Raw genomic sequence first — 21,037 nt, 5'->3', positions numbered from 1 at the left:
AACTTGTGAGGTATCTGTCACTTCTGGTCCCACGGGAGTCCGGCATGTAAGTTTTTTATTTTTTTTTTTTACTCTAATTGAGCTCTTTATTTAATTGACAGTTTATTCTGTCCTAATAAGTCATATCTACCGATGTTTGATTGGATTTGCAAGTATGTTATTTTGCTTGTTTTGAACCTGCAAACATCTGGTGTTAACCTGTTCAAGATCAGGATTACGTCACCTGATTATTCATGAATATACAGGATCGTGGGAATGATACGGTCATCCAGACCTCAGAAAGGACCTGTACAGAAGTGAGGGGAGTTTGTCTACTGTGGCTGAAGTAAATAATGTGATATGTGGGTGACTAGAGTTTTAATACAGGACTAAATCTACCGGGTGGCTCACAGCTTTTAGATTATGGGTTGTTGTTGTTGTTTATTGAATGCTTGATGTAATTCATAAGGTGAAGTGGACATTCACATAAGAGAGAATCTCATTTTTCACCATGTCTTGTAAACTTAGTGGGAGAAAGTAAGTGGAATCTGAATATACAACCAGGACTTTCACATACAACACACTACTGTTCACTGCTGGATGTCGTATTAGGTTTCAACCCTTTGTGTTTACAGGCCTGCAGCTAGGCCTCCAGGTTGTGAAACAATGAACTGATCATGATAATAGCACGTGAAAACACTGTATATTGTGTTAGACTTTTCTGCATGTTGCTTTATAACTTTACATCACTTTGGCTCTGTGTTGTGTTTCATAGTGTATTTGGCCTGATGCTTTTGCCACATGGAAATGAAAAAGGGAGGTTTTATATGCTTTAATAAAACATAATAAACATAGTGAGGACATTATGGCGTATATAGTATTTATAATACATATGCAAAACTTGAGTTTGTGTAGAGCACCTTCTTTTGAAGGACTAGCAGGAGCAGAATGAGATGAGGGGTTATTTTGGCGATGGAGATTAAGGCAGGGGCTTTTTGTCATTTGTGCGAGACAAGCCATTCATCCATCCAGTTCACAGCCAAAAAAAGGCTGGTCCCAGAAATTAGCAGTTTCAGCTCAGCAGCAAAGTCGTCGGGCTGTGAAGGCAGAGAGAAATTGACTAATTAGCAATGCGCACTAAAACTTGACGGTTCTCTCTATAACAGCGAGGGAAAGACTCGGTTTTTCTCCCCCTTTCTCTTTTCTTTCTTCCATAGATGTTTGAAATCGCAGTCATTTACGCTCGACAGTTTTTACAATAGCCTTGAGCCATAATTTTGCGAGTCTCTCCAGCATCCATACCCCTGCATGGTCTCTCTCCACCGGCCATGCACGACCGTTTCTCTCCCCAACCGTGGATTTCCTATTACTCTCGTTACGACTCACTGAGCCCCAGGCCCAAGGATAATGATGTGTTGTTTCTTGGTAGCATAATTTGTCACACGTATATTTCTTCTTCTTCTTCTCTTGCAGAAAGCACAGCTCCCTCTCACACACTCACACACTTCTTGTTAATTCTGAAGAACAAATGATCAACGTCAACAAATAACCTGAAATAGTGACTTTATGAGTTGGAATCAATGGTTATTCTGAGACACCACCGACCATAGACTTTAAAGGAAAGGACATTTCTTAAAAGGAGAACAAAGGAAAATTCAAGTGAGATTATTGGGAACCTGAAGCTTACTTTCTTTTTTTTTGTCAAGAGCTGAAGTCAGGTAAGTTTGGCTCCTTCTCAGGCAAGCTGCTCACATCATTTAGTTGTGACAGGCGCTTTTAGTGAATCTGGCGACAACGTTACCGCACGCTTGTGTCAAGTTTGCACACATTACGCACATAGAAATAGCTTTTGTGCTGCCCGACAAACACGAGAGATGCATATTGCATTTAACTTTGCCGAAAGCTGAATTTCAGTGAATATTTTTCGATACTCACGTCCGCGTAACTCAGGTAGACTAAAAGGCGAAACGCACCCATACTGCTGCTGACGGCTCGGAGACAAACTAATTGCTTTTGTATGACTCCGTAAATCTGTGCGATGTGTAATGTCCTCATTGTGGGGGGGTGTGCAGCAAGATAGGAGACGGGATAAAGTGTTAGCTGAATGCTGCATGTTATCCGTCCAACGTAGCGGTTGTCTCTTTTTTCCTGATCCGACAACTTCAGCCGCGTTACCGAGGGGGGAAAGCGCCGCAGCATCTCCGTATCCTCGTTTTGTTTTGACAGCGCCCTTCAAAAACCTCAGCCTCCATTTAAACCATCTTGTTCTTGAGTTAAGAATGACTAAGAGTGGCTCGCTGTGGGAACTGCTGCGTTTCTGTTTGTTGCTTTACGACCAGAGCTCAAAGTTGAAAGCGACTGAAGCCGTATTGGATGTAGATTCTCGCCGGCTGGCATGGCACCACGGTTATTCCCCGCTGGATGGACGGTCGATCTGTTCAATAACTTATTCCAGAAATCGTTTTCTATTGTAATAGTTGACTGATAGCATCTGTAAGGCTACGTGTGTTGTGCAAATAAATGACCTGAGGTAAATGGCTTGCATGGTTTATTTGTTGCCTAGGTGGCGTTCACAGTCAGGAAGTCATGTCCAGATCGGGTGATAGAACATCCACCTTTGACCCAACACACAGTGACACCCTGCTGCATGGGCTCAATCTCTTATGGAGGAAACAGCTTTTCTGTGATGTGACTCTCACTGCCCAGGGACAGCAGTTCCACTGCCACAAAGCGGTGCTGGCATCCTGCTCCCAGTATTTCAGATCTCTCTTCTCCTCCCATAATGTAATCAACAATGATGGGAGCAAAGGGGACCAGGGCAGCAGTGGGACCCCCTCATCCTCTCCTGATGACAAGCTGGTGACCCCCAGTGCCAGGCCCATCAATAACCTGGTACTCCAGGGCTGCTCCTCCATTGGACTGCGATTAGTGCTGGAGTACCTCTACACTGCCAACGTGACTCTTTCCCTGGACACAGTGGAAGAGGTGCTGTCAGTCAGCAAGATCCTCAACATCCCCCAGATTACTAAACTCAGTGTGCAGTTCCTCAACGACCAGATCTCTGTGCAGAACTACAAGCAGATCTGCAAGATTGCTGCACTCCATGGACTGGATGAGACCAAGAAGCTGGCCAACAAGTACCTGGTGGAGGATGTGCTCTTGCTGAACTTTGAGGAGATGTGCGCCATGCTAGATGCTCTGCCACCCCCAGTGGAGTCAGAGCTGGCTCTCTTCCAGATGTCAGTCCTCTGGCTGGAGCATGACCGGGAGACTCGCATGCACTATGCGCCAGACCTTATGAAGAGGCTGCGCTTCGCCCTCATACCTGCCCCAGAGCTGGTGGAGAGGGTGCAGTCCGTTGACTTCATGAGGAGTGACCCTGTCTGCCAGAAACTACTCCTGGACGCCATGAACTACCACCTGATGCCCTTCAGGCAGCACTGCAGGCAGACTATGGCCAGCAGGTGAGAAAGAGACAAACAGAAACGCAAAGACACAAGTTCACACACACACACACACACACACACACACACACACACACACACACACACACACAGAGCAATGAGCTATTTGAGAGTGGACGGAAGGTGATTAAATGCCTCCCACTTGTTAAATTTGAACAAATTGCCAACTCAAGTGTTGCCCACTCACTCAAGTATTGGTCCCACCGCCTGTGTAGACTAGACCATGTAGGTGGTCAGTCAGAGGTGTGAGGATTGAGGCCCAGTTAATGAGTATTGTGGGGGTTTTCCTGTGAATGAGTGCCCGCTGTCAGGGGGTTTGATCTACTCTATGCTACACTGTATCCATGATTACAAGGTTTCCTTATGTTTTAGTGAAGGAAAAACAACTCTTTTATTTCCTCACACATCTGTGTAATTGCTCTCTAATCAGTGTAGACAAGATGCAGCAAACTAGATAAAGGTTATGCATTTGATTTGTGGGAACTCATGAATACAATTTGAAATGCTATAATTAAATTGTTACCAGAATTACATGGTAATTACGTAACAATTCTTATGTAAGTACAATGACACTCTGTCACTGATATCACAATAAACTAAATATAATGCAAGGCAAGGGGAATTTATTGCATTTGAGTGTGTATTATATTGGAGGAAATGTAGCATTCAGTTTCACTAAGGGACAATCGGGCAATGCTCCTTATTCAGGTTAGATGCACGTGCCTCACTCACACAAAAATAGGCCATGCTGCATGGTTTACTTCCATGTTTTTCCTGATCAGCACTTTATTAAGGGGCTGGTAAGTAGACAGGTGTTGTCAGTAAGTTGATTGATTGACAGGGCTGTTGTCAGATTTTGTTTACAGAGCTGGTTTTACAGATAGATGGTCAAGGCTTAAAATTGGTATTCAGATATTTAATCACTGTGCATATATGGGTGAGCAGAGGAGAGATAGAGCCACAGAGAACTGAAACTTAAAAATCTAATTTTGCACAATAAATCTAAAAGCAGAATCATTTTACATGTATCTGTTCCTACATTGTCCCAATAACATATCTATTCCCACATATGGACCTAAATGAGCAAGGAATCAGGAATCCTCATAATTAGTTTCACATGCCACTGTTTCTCTCCTCTCAATTAATCACTATTATCTATGTCCAGGGGCTCATTTGCATATGAATAACCCCAAAACGCTTCCGAGTGGGCCAGTAGCAGGGAGAATGTACCGAGACAATAGTGATTTACCCAAGCATAAAAAAGTAAAATATGAAAAAGGGAAAAAAGGTGAACGTGTCTGAATATAAAGGCCAGCTACTTTTAATCTTTTTACTGCATATTGTGATTAATTGGTAGATTTGTGTTGAAATCCATTAGGAGCCAGATAATGGTCATTAATGTAGAGTAAAGTGTGCAGCTTTGAGGTTATATATCATATACAAACAGCAGGAAATATCTCACAACTGGCTCAGGGATGTCACATGAATCACCTTAGCCAATGAAATGGAGACATTGTATAGGCAGGTTTATGTACTCAATTGCGCTTTTAGCCTCCAGCATGGCACCCTGCAGGATCGTCCTCGCTTCACAGCTAATTGAAAAGATATCTTGAGAGTACAATAACCGTTCAATAACACATCAAAAGGATAAGTGCGCTGTTGAGCGATTTTTTGTTAATTATAATAAACGTGGCCACGTGATGCCTGATTAGTAGTCTCAACTTTAGCAGTAGTACTCGGACAAGCAGGAGTTATTCATTTAACCATGCATTTATTTTTATTACATTCACTGATTAATTCACTCACACACCGAGCATTTGTAAAAAAAAATTATAATACGCTGGGCAAGAACTGTTAATACTATCAAAGTAATTAGTAGATAAAGGAATTAAAGGTGTCCAGGTGCAGGTTGTGCTTACTTTGACTTTTGGTTGTTTTATTTCAAGGTTTAATACCTGTTTTGTTCTCTGTGTCCTAACACTTGTCCACACACCCACTCTTTTGACATTACAGAATCCGTTCCAATAAGAGAATGCTGTTACTGGTGGGTGGTTTGCCTCCTGGACCTGATCGTCTCCCCAGCAATTTGGTCCAGTACTATGACGACGAGAAAAAGACATGGAAGATCCTCACAAGTGAGTAGCAAACGCCTTGCTGCCCTTCTTTTTTTTTTTTTTTTTTTTTACCTGGGGCATCATGTGTTAGTGGCTTTTATGATGAGAAATAGTTGTTCCTATGGATGACTTTAACACAGGTTAATTTCCACGGAAAATGAGGGGAAGGAGTTCCCTAAATCCTTCAGGTAATAATGTATCACTATCACTTTTAATATAAGTTTTTAATCAGAGCGTGACTTCACAGCACTGTGGAGCTTCATGCCCGGTTTCCCTTGTTTTTGCTGAAATATGCTGGCAGGATGCATGATGAGATTTACTTGAATCTAATGATCTATTGTGGTAGAGATGGAACAATAATGAATGACGTCTTTCCTCCATAGCATTCAAATGTAGCTCGACTATCCGCTCACACTGATCAATAAAGGCTGCAAAAGATTGAATTACCCCATACATACTAATACACAGCATGGAATTAACCTGTTGACCCGGTGTCACTATTGATATCACGTTTATATCAGGTAAAGCGAATGCCAACAGATAAGGTCAGAGAGACAGCAGATGTAATGTTAAAATAGATAATGATTTTACTTGACTAAACAAAAATAATAACAGTAATAAAAGAAAATAAAGACGTATCCTGTAACCTGTAGGGATTTATACCAGGATACAGTTTATGATATTGATTTTGTGGTATTGTATCGGAAGCAAGTTGTCATAGTTTCACAAAAAACTATTGGAAAAAATGTAGTGCGCATGGAGAACATATCTGAGGCCTTTGTGAATTTACAAACACATGCCTGCAGCACTCACCTCTGTAAAGTGTTCCATGATCTCTTTTCATTCTGTCTTCCCTGACCTTTCAAGGCTCACCACTATATTGTTGCCATATTGCAAAGGTCAAAGAAGAGCTAATGGGAAACCATATTTGTCCTTTGCATCATCATTGCCAGATATATTGAGTTTTTGTCCTTTTGTTTTGGTTGGAGCCATATCTCAGCAGCGTCTCTCCATTCGTACATATTAGCCATAGGTCTGCTTTCTGTCAGCTCGGCACTGGGCTGTTTATATCCTCACTTTATGGCATGAGGGTTTTTTATTCTGGTGGGATGTGTCTGATGGTGTGTCTTAAATTCACCAGCAGCTTTGGGCTCAATCTCGGTCTTGGTCTAAATCTCACAGGGTGCATTTTACTGAAGGAGGCATGCATACACAACAGCCTGAAGCTCACTGGTGTTTATATTGTCATTTTCTCATTAAACTCACACTCCTGGGTATAAACTGCAGCAAGCAAAAGGTCAATAGGGATTTCCATCACTCAAAACTAAAAAGTTAACACTCAAATGGTCCGTGGCCAAGTGGAAGGACAAAACTGCAAAATCATCCCCTTAACACATCAGTGACCATCTGATGTAGCCTCCACACAATGGATGTGAAATAGAAGATTATTAACATTCAATCATAACTTTTCAATGAGGCGAAACCTGAGAGGGACAGCCTTTGATTAAGACATTCATCAACACAATTTGGGAAGAATCTGATCCCTCTCGTTGTGTCAGATATATCTGCTGCTCGGTGATTCTAGTGTAAAGTTTGCCATCTAGTGTACCCACAGCAGCGTGGACAACCAGAAGACAAAGGCAGACACAGGCTCAGCCACAATGCTGGACTATTCTCTGCTTCTTCTCTAAACCAACCTGATATTAAAGTCTCACACTTGGAAATGGACCTCATCCACGCACCATGCCTTAGAACAAAGGAATTCAGCTCAGTGGGATGCAATTGTAATGGTGTTAAAGGCACGTCAGAGCTCGAGCAGCAGTGGTGCATTAGCTGTGGAGTCATTCAACCGACCCTGACTGTGCCTCTATGCAGAGGTTTATGACTCCCTCTAGTGAGCCCTAGAGCTCACTGTAGACTGGAGTGATGGCGTCCATCTCGAGGAGGATGTGCTCATCCTGCCCTCCTATGGCTGTTCACCCCTGGGGTTAACCGTGGAAGATTTAGGGGGCAAATATGCAGACTGATTTCTTTCTCTTTCTCAGGTGACAATTCACAGTAAATTCTTACACGTTGTAGAGGAGGAAAATTGTCATGTTTTATTTTTTTGCACTGCACAAGACTCCTGTTATTATAACCTGGCACTTATTCCACTGTTCACCTATATCTGTGCTACCTGTAGACACAGGGCAAACATCCCAAATCCTCCCACAGTACTCCTCATACTGTAGCCTGTGACATACTGTAAAGCAATAATCTTCTTTTCACATGGGTACAAGATGATTTTTAGTATGAGTACAAGTCACTAGACATCAAATAAAAAGCCGCCCATCCATGTCCTATATACTGCTGACTGAATGATAATGTAAATAGCATGTAAGGGAATTTGGCAGTCATATGGCACTCGTCTTTGAGGTGCACTGGAGGCAAGCATCCTAATCCCCTCATTCGAGATAAAGCTGTGTTTAGTGTATGTAGTATTAGTTCCTATCTGAGACTCCCCTCCCATAGAGAGGACCGGCACATGTCAGCCAGCCAGAGTGAGATTGCAGGGAGAGGCCAACAGGAAAGAAATGAGATTCAAGGCTGTCTAATTTTGCAGCAACTGTGATCCATCAGGCAGTGGGGAGGTGACAGTGGAAATGACTGATGGAGACAGACAGGTGGGCTTTAACATTTCACTGATTTGTGCTCAAAAAGCACCGGGCCTGAGATTTATTGAGTGAACACGATCATGTTCATTATGACTGTCACCTAAGACCATTTCTCTACATCTCAATGGGGTCACTTCAGAAAAAGAAGATGGAGGAGAGGAGGGGAGCACGAAAAACATACACAAGGGAAAATTCTCCATGAGGGGTCCTGCTGCAGCGGTGGGCTTGTAGCCGTTTATGCTAAATTGTGCTAAGATAATGAGCAGTATGATACACTAAGGATTATGTTTATTGGATGTACTCAATTACTGGATGAATGGTTGGCATATGTTATAATGCTAGATGAAGAGAATAGATTGTGAAATAGATGTTTGGCTGTGTCATTACAACAGGCACTCTGGCCCGTTGGTAAGAGTACATTGCAAATTAAATCAGTCTTGACATTAATGTGTACCATGAGCTCCCCCTGTCAAACAACAGGGCACTCAGCATCACAAGTAATAAAAGGAGTCACTGAATGAGAAACACTGGCTGTACAAATAAAGTTAAGAAAACATTTTGTAGAGATTCTATAAATAGGAACCTCATTTAATTGTGATTAACATCTGTTGACCAGATTAGTAGACCTACATCAGGGATCTGCAATTAGGTTCAACCCTGGGCTGGTTTGTTTGGCTTTTTGTTTGGCCTGTGCAGCTGAGATGCAGACCTACTGTTTATGTTTGTTTGATTATTATCTGAAATCATTTAAGAATAAAACTAAAACTTAGGGCAGATCTATATTTTCTCACTAGTACATACACTCAGTTGGTAGGTTATTGGGTACACTAAGCTAAAAGTATGCAGTCTAATACAACAGTCTGGCAATAAATCCTCCCTTCACAAAGGTTTCAATGTTCAGTTTTATTGGAATTTTTTTTAGAGAGGTGCTCACTGAACTGATAATTTTGGAGGGTGTAGTTTGTGCTGCTGTTGAACTGTATTGCACTGTACAGAGGTGGTTCTGAGGTGGACAACATGATAGAAACATCTGTGCTGTATAACACAACACAATTCAACAGCCCCACAAACTAACATCCCCTAAAATGGCCATGAAGTTGAATTAACACCTCTTCATGACGGTAGGATTTGTGGCAGGACTGCTGTATTAGACTGCATTTATTTTAGCTAGGTGTACCTGATAAACTGAGAACTGAGTGCATTTGCATTTGTGAGACACAGATCTGCAATGGTCAGACAGGCTGAAGTCTGTTTAAATTCATGAACTTCTTTTGTTTAATAAATTAAAGCAATTTTAGTAGATTAAGGGCCAAAGTTTATGTTAAGGCTGTCTCCACTACCTCATTTCATGATTAACATTACAACATACAAAGTTGTGTTTAATGGGATTTACAGTAGATTGTATTTATGTATTGTTGTCTACAGTAGATTTATGACAAATCATAATAAAATCTGATATAAACTACCAAAGGGAAAACTTTTCCTCTGGGGGCAATATGTTCTTTTTAGAGGGCCAGAACTGCTCTTTCGTTGCTATTTTCCTGCCACTGACCTGCACCACTGTCCTGTTTCTGTGACTGACACATAATTTTTGTGTCTCATCTAGTAATGCCTTACAACAGCGCCCATCACTGTGTGGTGGAGGTGGAGAACTTCCTGCTGCTGCTGGGCGGAGAGGACCAGTGGAACCCCAACGGTACTGTAACACCACAGAATGAATGTCTTGCTTTCCAGTGACTTCACACAGCAAATTTGCCCGTGTTTACTTAATATAGAGAGCGCTCTAAGCCAGCGTGTATGTAAGTTCAAACCCATCAGAGTTAATGTAGCGCTTTCAGTTAGTTTCAAACACTCATCCTAGAGCCAGATCAGCACTGAGTGGACAAACAACACTCCAATCAACACTTGTCAATAATTGGCACAGGACAGAAAAACTGTTATTAACACTGAAATATTTGTGGTGTGGAAGTGTTAAGAGTGCTTTTTGTGAAATAGTGGTGACATATAACCATAGTAAGAAACAAAGACTGTAAATGATCAAAAATTTTTATGCTGTCCTTTTGTTCTTGTTCCACAATGTATCATAATAACACAGTAGTACAGTAGCAGCACATGCACATGGTAGAAATCAGTAGAGTTTATTTAGCACTAAGGGTATAATCAACACCAATTTAAGAGATTTTAAACAAAACCAGATGAGTCTATGATTGGAAAAACAAGACTTTAGTCAACACTTGTTAACTCTAATTGCGGTGAAAAGTAGCAGATATTAACACTGAAAATCAGCATGTGTGGGAGGTGAGATTCACATAATATGTTTATTTTTAAATGAAGACTTGCAGAGTCACAGTTGTGCATTTGATTGGTATGTAGAAAAGATTTTGGCAAAGACTTACACACCAGTTACACGTGTGCACTGCCATAAAACGCCTAAACTTTATTGTACTATAGAGAAACTTCTTACTCAGCTAAGTCATGTGAGTAATCAGTTTCATTGATCTTTATTTATGTCTGTTTGTCTGCAGGAAAGCACAGCACTAATTTTGTCAGCCGCTATGATCCCAGATTCAACAGTTGGATACAGTTGCCCCCCATGCAGGAGAGGTGAGCCTTTTTCGTGTTTGATTTGTTCATTCATAGATTCGTTTAAATGTCTTTATATTTGATATTTTTTATATATTGATTGTTATATTGATGGATTAATAATACCACCATTGTCTTTTGTTAATTGATAAAGAAAACAGGAAATATGAAATCATTAGAATCATTATACACATACAGACCTATTTAGTGTTTTCTATTACTCTAAACGTATGTTAAGAGGGAATCTTGGTCGTGATATTGTTTTTTCTGAATAATTTCCAACTCACACCAAAACTACAACAAATCTTTTCATTGCTGGTTTAATGATGTTGTCTGGTTGACACTTCCTCCTCAGGAGAGCCAGTTTCTTTGCCTGCCGCCTGGATAAGCACCTGTACGTGATTGGTGGTAGGAACGAGACGGGCTACCTCTCCAGCGTGGAGTCCTACAACCTGGAGACTAACGAGTGGAACTACGTGTCGTCTCTGCCGCAGCCTCTGGCCGCCCATGCAGGAGCAGTACATAACGGCAAGATCTACATATCAGGTCAGGGAAGAACCTGCCACTCACACGCAATTATCCTGCATTCTCTTGAAAAGAGGTACATGATGTGCAATGCTCAGCCTCTGAAAACGAGAGATAAGCACATCCACTAAAACCTTGCTGTGTCATAAGTCAGTGGCACATTATAATATACAATATTAATCATCTTTATTATCACAGCTGGAAACTTTGCTGTCTAGTCAGATTATTCTACTTCAGCTACAGTTCAAAGGGAAATATTGTACTTTTTACAACATTGCATTTATTTGGCAGCTTTAGTTACTAGTTACTTTGCAGATTAAGGTTTTATATTTAAAACGTGATCAATTTATAAAATCAAATCCACAGTTTACATTAAATGATCTAGGAGTATATGACTGTATGCAGTTTAACTACCCTTTACCATAACCCCTTGCAAAATCAGTGCTGCTTACACAGTGATTCATCCACATTTATAATTAATTAACATAATAACATAACATAATATGTGTATAACACTAACAAGATTCATTTTGCTGTCTAATGAGCACTTTTACTTATGAAACCTGTTGTGAATTTTGATAATACTTTTGTGCTTTTAATTGAGAAAGATTTTGAATCTGAGCCATCGTACAACTACAAAAATATGTGTGCACAAACTGAAAAGTGACATCTCATGTGAAATGTTAACAAAGCCAAAACATCATAAGCTGGAATAAAAACAAAGCACAAAAGGTAGTATCATAACCTTGTGCTAAACAAATTACAATAATTTACAACAGGAACATGTGAACCCATCATCTTTTCATCCTCTGAACAGGCACAATCAAGTTAATGTAGCACTTTCAGATAGTGAGGTCAAAATCGAGGAGTGGCAGGAAAAACCAGAGTGGGATTTTTTCTGTGTGTGTGTTTGTCTGTGCATGTCTTTGTCTGTGCTTTACTATTGTGGCATGGATGTGTGTTTTTCTTTTTTTACTGTTTTTACTGGGTGGGTAATTGTTTGTACGTCGGTTCTAATGTGAAGCACATTATGTTTACGTATAATGAAATTTCTTCCTCTTGATTTGATTGTCACCAGGCAAGTTTTCTTGCAAAGTGCTCACAGGATAAACATACTAATACTAATACAAATGCTTTAAGGCCAACTCCATATAACATCTATGTGTTCTGCTTTCTGAAATCTATAATGATATCTTTTGTTTTTGTCACATGTAAATCAGTCAGAGACTCATCACACCAACGCAGAAAGTCATAAACCAAAGTCCTCCCCGTTCCAAAAGCTGACTATCACTGAATCATCTGTGAACTTTATGACGTGACTATTGTACTGTATTATGCACCACGCCAGTGATTACAATATAAAACTAAAAGAAGGGAACAAAGGCACCAGCTTTATGTTTGAATAGAGCTGGTTGGAGAAGGCGATATTAACTATGAGGCATGGCAATCTCTTATTTAAAAAAACAAAAAAAAAACAACTAATACAAAGGTCAAGTTTAAAAAAAGAGCCAAGCTTCTCTGTAAATACATGTATAGTGGCTGTACAGAAGTATAGAAAGACATCTATGATTTCTTATTCATAACTATTCAACCCAATTGTTGGGTTCAGTAATAAATCAATACATTTTTTTAATAAAAAATAACATTGATTAATGTACAGAGGACTATCAGTTTGCCCTATAGAGTACCATATTACACGAGCAGCTAGTGTGTCTACCTACGGTGTGTATTTGAACAGATTATTAAAGGCACAGCTCTGTGTTTACCTGTTGCAGGAGGAGTGCACAATGGAGAGTATGTGTCCTGGCTCTACTGTTATGACCCTATAATGGATGTGTGGGCTAGGAAACAGGACATGAACACAAAGCGCGCTATTCATGCACTGGCTGGAATGAACGACCGTCTATATGCTATTGGTGGAAACCATTTGAAAGGTAAGTGCTCGAGCGTTTCAGGAAATGAACAGAAAACAGGTCAAGATGGACACTGTCACTAAGAACAGCACAGATAAAACAGCACATAGAAATAACCAAAACTGTTCTAACTTAAACAAGCAACTTTCTAATCACGTACGAACCGATTTCTCAGAGTAAGAGGCTCGTTGGTAAAATATGTATTCTGCACGCAATGCGCTAAATTCATCACTTTACCACAGTTGTCTTCCACCTCTCACAGGTTTCTCCCATCTAGATGTGATGTTGGTTGAGTGTTACGACCCGAAAGCTGACCAGTGGAACATCCTGCAGACACCCATCCTGGAGGGTCGCAGCGGCCCGGGCTGTGCTGTTCTGGATGACAGCATCTTCCTCGTGGGGGGCTACAGCTGGAGCATGGTACATTTTTACAGATCAGATTCGATTATTTTACATAAAAAAATAAGGCTTATGATATTTACATTTTTTGTTACTGTCAACAAATCCCAGGGAAAAAGAAAACCAATACTGACAGTACTGACATGCACACATCCTGGTTTTGAGTCTATTTCCATGACGTTTACATGGAACATGAAACACCACACATTATCATCAACAGCATTAAGGTTTCTGATCATCTATGTGCAGTTCTGTGCTCATGTCTCTCCATCTCAGCCTCTATGTTCTTTACCAACAAACAATGTTCAGAAACCTGGATTAGGTGTTTACATGCCACAGTATTCATGTGTATTCACATCCACATGTGGATGTGAATACACATTTGAATATTTACTGTATGGCAGCAGGATGGTGTATGTAGATTTGACTCAACATAAAGTCCAGAGCCCATGTTCACCATAATGAAGGAACGTGTCTCCCAGTGTAACAGTGAGGCTCATTGATGTGTTTTTAATAGTTTCTGGACAACACTGCAGCATTATGGCAGAAAGCAATAAGCTATATCTGGCTGCAGAGGCAATACTTGTTATTAGGATCAGTTAATTGGTTTTTTGTGGAATTTGTTGACACAATATATAAAAATCACCAGACTTTTCCTTTTTAATTTGTCCATGCTGCTTTTGATCACATGCATTGGTATTAAACTGAGTTTTCCAGTCCCCCAATTAGAAATCCAAACAGCACTAAGAGGTATGAAGATAATGACTTGATTTTCTTTTTTCCTCAGGGGGCCTATAAGTCTTCTACCATCTGCTACAGCCCAGAGAAAGGAACATGGACAGAGTTGGAGGGAGAGGTGGCAGAGCCTTTAGCGGGCCCAGCCTGTTCCACCGTCATACTGCCTGCCTGCCTTCCTTTTAACAAATGACAACTAATCCAACCAACGGGCGGCGAGGGCGAGAAGCAGCAGAGTGACTGGGGGGAGGACCATCAATAAGCAAAACAGTTGTCAACAATTTTGTGAGAAACCCTCCGGTCAGATGACGAGGGTGTGTATAAATTATTTTTTTACAGGTTTGACCAGAGCACTTTCGTTATTCCCTACTGAAGGTCTGAGAAAAAAAGAAAAGAAGAAGAAAATTGTGTAACTCATGTATTTAAACTCATCTGTGTTATGAGAAATGGTCAGTTTCATGTTTGATTTTATTTAAACTGATAGTAAGTGTTTTTGGCTTCTCTTCTATAGCACGCATAGTGTTGAACTGAATTATAGCTTTCAAATCCATCGTATCTTGTATTGAGTAGAGGCATAATTCCAGCAAAATGCAGTGTTGTTTCACGGACTAGACACTGGGAGAAAAGGTGATTGGTCCCAAATTGTCCTGGAGTTAAGTTAAACTAGGGCTGGGTGAGTTACATTAATTGTGATGATCAAAGTGTATGAATATTCTTCAACACTCATGTTGTTACTCATTTTACTCTGGCTGGATCGTGCACCTACCCTGCTGTAATACCTGGTCGGATCATCATGCAACTGTTTTGTTTGTCTTTCTCTGAAAATGAGCATATTTGTGTCTAAAATGGGGGACGTTTCCAGAAAACCTTTCCTAACAGTCGTCATCATTTAACTGACATACTGTGAGTAAAACTACATCGTAACTAGACCTGCAAGCAAGTGTCCAAGCAGTCACCGCAACTTGGAAGTGGGGGAAGCCAGGTGGACATTGTAAAAAAAAAAGAAAAAAAAGAAAAAAGAAAAACACACACAATTACACAATGAACTTTTTAAAGATGTGTCTGTATCACCCAGCCCTAATTTTTAACTAATTATCTTAATAATTTACACCCAGACTAAAGTCTTGTTTCTGTATAACTTGTTGAACAGAGAGCTCCTTACAGGTTATCTGCTTGACAGAAAAAAAAAAAAAAAAAAAAAAAAAAAAAAAAAAACTTGCCAAATGTTTATGGCAGCTATTCCTTATGCTGCAAACAAAACAATTTAAGGATTTTACCTTTGATTCCTAATGTTCATATGACGCACTAATGTTCACGTTAATTATACGTTAATGACAGTACAATCAAATTGTAATTGCTAGCCAGTGTATTTATTGGTGGCATGTTTGGGTAAACAGACAGAGAAGATGTCTGTTTGGTTTGTTACCCTTTACAAGTTAATGTTAACTGGCCTGTTTATGAGGCCACATAACATTACCTTAGTGGGATTTTAATCTTTAGTGTATGAAAAACAAACAAGCATACAGTGGTCCTTAATGCACTAAAAGTGAACTTTTAATTCTGCAAAGAAAGTTCACTAAAATGTAAATTAATTAATGTGATGTGTTTTAAAAAGAAAAATTATCTTCAGTCCGGTCTAGTCTACGTTATTAGGTTCAAAAAAGTTGACTCTAAATATCGATGCAGTACCTGTTGAATTCTGTACAGATTTGTTGATTTCATTCTTGTACATATTCGCTTGCAGTGAAACATTTTTGTGCACTCAACCTTGGATTTATTCTCAAATCCTGTTATGTCCTTTGAATTTTAGAATATGAAAATAAATTGACTCTTGATGATTAAAATACGCTTTTCAGTTTTTGTTGACATTTCAAACAGAAAAGTAGCTTCATTCGAATTTACTGTGAATGTCAGCGACTGGCTGTGAGCAGTCCGATGAAGGTTTCTGTTTGTTTAAAAACAAACATGCATTCTTGAAATAATTTTGAAGGTTTTAATATAATGTCCTGCACTGAAAATATTACTGAAGTTATAGTAAGTATAATCAGGAAATTGTACTTTAAGTGCAGAAAAAATAGCCATGCGGCTGTTTTACTGTATACATGATGCCAGATGTTTATTAGTCGTGTTCATGTGTAAGCAGTTATCTAAGTTATTTACTTGTTTGATTTTCTGGTTTGTAAAAATTCAATGAGAAATCACAATTACCCAGAGCCAAAGTGACATCTTCACAATGCTTGTTTTGTCCAATCACCAGTCTAGTCTTCAAGATTATGAAAAATAAATTAAAATCATTAAAATGATGAAAAAGCAAAGAAGCAAATCCTCACAGTTGAGAAGCTGGAACCATGAAATGTTTGGCATCTTTGAATGAAAGATCAAAATAGTTACCGCTTAATTTTCTGTCAGTTGACTCATTCAGCTGTCAGGTACTTTATTTTATAACAAAGCATCATATTTTATGAGCACCTCATATTATCTGCATCCCAAAATCTTTTTTTGTTAAGTAACAAAAGCTGTATAAATAAAGGTGGTTCAGTAAAAAGTTGTTGTCAAGGAGAAGGATTAAGTGACATGAAAAGAAAAGACTCAAGTTGTATGTCAGTTTTGTAATAAAGCACCTCCAAACTGTCACAATACAAAAGTTAAGACTATTAATAGAACTGAATCTGAAACACCTCAAAAAAAGAAGAAAAGGAAAAGAAAAACAGCATTACACCAAACAAGAGTCTGCAAAATGTGAACCAAACTGCATACAAAGCGAATCTGATGTTCACCCTCAGGGCAGTCTCTCATGCCAGACCAGATTTGATTTGCCAACCATTTACTACCAACTGTCTCATGCACCAAACAGCATGCAGGTCCCCCAACACATACATACACCTGATGGTTTATTCTGATGTTTGGGGGTTTTTTTCCCTCTTCCAATAGCAGCAGTTTCTCTGCTTGGCGTCTTCACTTCATGCATCCACTTGGCCATGTGCCTAGAGGATAAGACAGCAATTATTTCCTCACAGAGATGATTCTGCTAGATTACATAAATCCATATCTAATTCACACAATATGGTATCAGGACATTAGAAAATACTCAGCGCCCTTCATGTCGCATAATCCTCTGAGACATGTCTCACAACAGCTACTGAGATACAGCAGTCTATAGACACCTGAACGCTTCCTCTGGTCAGTGGTAACTAGACTTTATCACTGCTAAAAAACACTAGTTGAGTGGGGCTGTGGGAATGGAAAGAACAGCATCATCTAAGTTCATAATTAATCATAATTAAGACAAAGATGTGCAAAGTCGTCCCAGGACAAAAATTAAGAGGTTCAGATGAAAAGAAATACAAATTGAATGTGAGCGTGTAGCATGCGTGGATTTGAAGTCTTCATTTACCCTTCAGTGTTGGTGGCAGCAGATGGTTTCTGCACTGCTCTCAGTCCCACTGCTAACACCTCTTCCTCAGCTCAGGGAATAACAGGATTGGTTAAAAAAATGAAGACGGCTGACCTTTTAATTAACTACACAGACCATCATGGCTGTTTTTTAATCACTGAAAAAGTATTCTCTGTCCTTGGCTCTAGTTTCATTACAGTATAGACACAGGACACAGGGATGGCAGGGAAGGGGGTTAAATAATTCTTATCCAATACGCTCGTTCTTAAACACTAAAGATACAAACTGAACTGACAGCATCAGTTTGTTGCTGATATAATTATCTGTAATATTTATTCACCAAGTGTAATGAAATGAACATCTAAATTTGCATTATCCTCAATCCTGTACACTGGAACCATCTCTGCCAAGCACATACACCTATTTGCCAGTTTATTAGGTGCACCATGCTACAACTAATGAAGTCTAATACAACAGTCTTGCAATAAACTCTGCCTTTGTGAAGGTTTAACCTGCAATAAGCTTATAAACGTATATTGTTTTAGTATCAACTTTTAAGCAAACAGTTGGTTATTTACACATCCAGCAACAGGCAGATTCCTATGTTCACTCTGTTTTGGCTCTGAGGGAAATATCTGGCTCCTTAGCTGCTAAGTGCTCCACTATGTTTACCTGTCTGGTGTTTGGTGCTGAGCATTTAATGTACAGTGGGTTTCACATAGAGCTTTTCTGTTACGCAGGCCATGGCCAAGAACACAGGGGAAGGACCCCAAAACAGACACCACTAGACAGACAAATAATGATAATGTCCTTTATTAAACTCAATAAAGTCAGCCATGGCATAAAGTCCATGACCAGGAAACAAAACTCAAGCAACTAAAAATCACCCAAGTAAGAAAAGAACACACAAATGCACACAAATGTCCTTACTGGGGCCAACCAGGCACAGATGAAAGTCCAGAGGGAGTACACGGGGATCAACACGAGGAGACAAAACCAGGAGGTGAACACAGGCAGGATCCAGGGTGCAAACAGGAACTCAGGAACTCAGGAACAAACACGACCACAGGGACAGGCACAGGGAAGACAACAGCAGGTACAAGCTCGGGCACAGGCTAGAACACAGGCACCAGCACAGACTCAGGCTTGACAACAGCAGGAACAAACTAGAACACAACCACAGACTGAGACTTAAATACATTGGGGTAAATTGGCAACAGGTGATCTACATTAGGGTGGGGCAGACAATTTACAAAGGCAGGGATGCAGACAAAGACAGGAAGTAGACTACAAACAGTCATACAAGGAATGGGGCTTCAAAATAAAGCAGGAAATACTAAACCAAACCAGGAACAGGTACACAAGAATCAGGATTTCAAACTCAAACTAGAAATATTGAACAAAACTCAAGAACCAAAACCAGAGTAACATGATTCCAAAATAAAACAGGAACTACTAGAGAAAGCTCCAGAAACCAGAACAGGGGTTCTTAAAAGTCCAACAGGTCCATAAAGATTTCAACAGGAATCCAAAAGACTTCAAAAACTCACCAAGGGCTAAACAGACCAAAGAATCCTGGGGGAAAATCCAAAAGGTCCAACACAGTCCACATCAAGCTCAAGTCCCAAACAGAGTTCAAACAGCCACCCTAGGGGCTGATCATAACATTTTCCCCCTGTAGGCAGCTGCCTGGTGCAGCTGAAAACTACGATCAATCAAAACTACATATCAACACTGTATAAAGTTGTGCACCAGACAAGTGCACAATGACCCGACACTTGTGATAAAGCTTTGTGAAGCTGCAGATTTAGGTGATAATTCTATTTATTTACTTGCGACCTTTTTCACAATGTGTATCTTATTTTTTTTCTAAGTAATTTGATGCAGCTATTATTTAAAAAATGATTATAGTCCCTTTAAATTAAGGAAATATTCTAACTACTTCTTTCATCAGTGCTTATTTACATATTTGGGGGGGTAAAACAAATATTTCAGTCCCTAGAAATGCTTTGGCCGGCCCTGCTTTTACCCTTACAGAGAACTTGTAGGGGAAAAAAATAATACTTAATACTGTTTGTTGTAGTACGAGAATGGAGGTGAAGGTAAAACCCACACTGTTCTCTCTGCTGGTGCTTAGACCGCCTCTGCTCTTAGTGCACACCCTTCTTCACTGAAGCTGCCGTGTGTCAGGTACGTGGCTTTAGTCCACCATCTAGTGGCAAATGCATCTGAGTCCATGAATCTGGTTCTCACGCCACCGGAGTTTCAAGTAGAACAACGTGCTGCAGACCTGTTGCATCTACCTATTTATCTACAAACTCATCTAATCTCTGGCCGGGTTTAAAAAAAAAACAAAAAAACTTCCCACCATTGCAACATTTTTAACGAACTGTTTAAAATGAAGTTTGAAGACCCGGCCATTCATTGTGAGCCACATTAAGTGACTCACATCCCCGGCAGCCTGCTACTGAAGATGACTGGGATTATTTCCATGCCTCGCTCCTGTCCCCATGCCTGTTTACGTTCATCCGAGCTACACTCCTCTGGCTCCCAGCCACCCAGCGGTATTTATAGCCATACAGCGGTAATCATCACTCAAGGAATCCTCGCGAAAATCATCCTCTAACCACTCAACTTGGACAGAGTGCGAGGAGGGGGCTGAAATTAGGATCCACCTGATCGGGGCTCTCTGACGATGAAGGAGCGCGCGTCACCTCAAGGTAAAGCTGTCAAATTCATTAATCATTTCATTAGTTAATTGATATTTTCGCTTCCTGTGGGCTGCTTCTCTGCATTAATCCTCTTCCCCCAGCTCAACATTTTTAGCGTCTTAATCATCTATTTCTACTTGTTTATGACTGCTGCTGCTGCTGCCGTGTTTTCTTTTCTTTTTTCCCCCTTTTTGTCCACTTGCTTGTGCATCAAGCACTTAACTCCAGAAGAATAAAGAAACAGCATCCTAATTAGCAATACCTGTTAATAGGCTAGTCAGTGTATTTCTAAAACGACTGCCGACCTGCAGCTGACGTGCACAAATTAGACGACTGGGGGGGAGCCTGTTGTTCCAGTATGTCTACAGTGGTTGCACTAATTAAAGCGAAGCAGATCACAGCCAGGAGCTGTAGAAAGGAGAAATTTGAATTTAAAATAAAAGAGCATCTTCACGCAAGTGTTTTAACTTTAATGAATTATACAGATAAGGTGGACGCCTCCTGCAGCAGTAGGCACGCTGCAGTAGGCTTATTGATGCTCTTATCTATAAAGCAACCTTATCAGT

General features: G+C 40.1%; 1 protein-coding gene across 1 annotated transcript; it reads left to right on the top strand.

The window, feature by feature from the left end:
• Window positions 1-1,984: 1,984 nt before the first annotated feature.
• On the top strand, window positions 1,985-14,559 carry klhl14 (kelch-like family member 14). The gene is made up of 9 exons (XM_041055652.1): window positions 1,985-1,994; window positions 2,543-3,443; window positions 5,457-5,578; window positions 9,818-9,907; window positions 10,737-10,815; window positions 11,150-11,340; window positions 13,095-13,253; window positions 13,495-13,652; window positions 14,419-14,559. Exons 2-9 carry the CDS (start codon window positions 2,566-2,568, stop codon window positions 14,557-14,559), a joined length of 1,818 nt encoding a protein of 605 aa, XP_040911586.1. The 5' UTR covers window positions 1,985-1,994; window positions 2,543-2,565.
• The last annotated feature ends 6,478 nt before the right edge of the window (window positions 14,560-21,037 follow it).

The sequence above is a fragment of the Toxotes jaculatrix genome, chromosome 14, assembly GCF_017976425.1.
Source record: "Toxotes jaculatrix isolate fToxJac2 chromosome 14, fToxJac2.pri, whole genome shotgun sequence".
Classification (NCBI taxonomy): domain Eukaryota; kingdom Metazoa; phylum Chordata; class Actinopteri; family Toxotidae; genus Toxotes; species Toxotes jaculatrix.
This window is presented reverse-complemented; position numbering and strand designations above follow the sequence as displayed.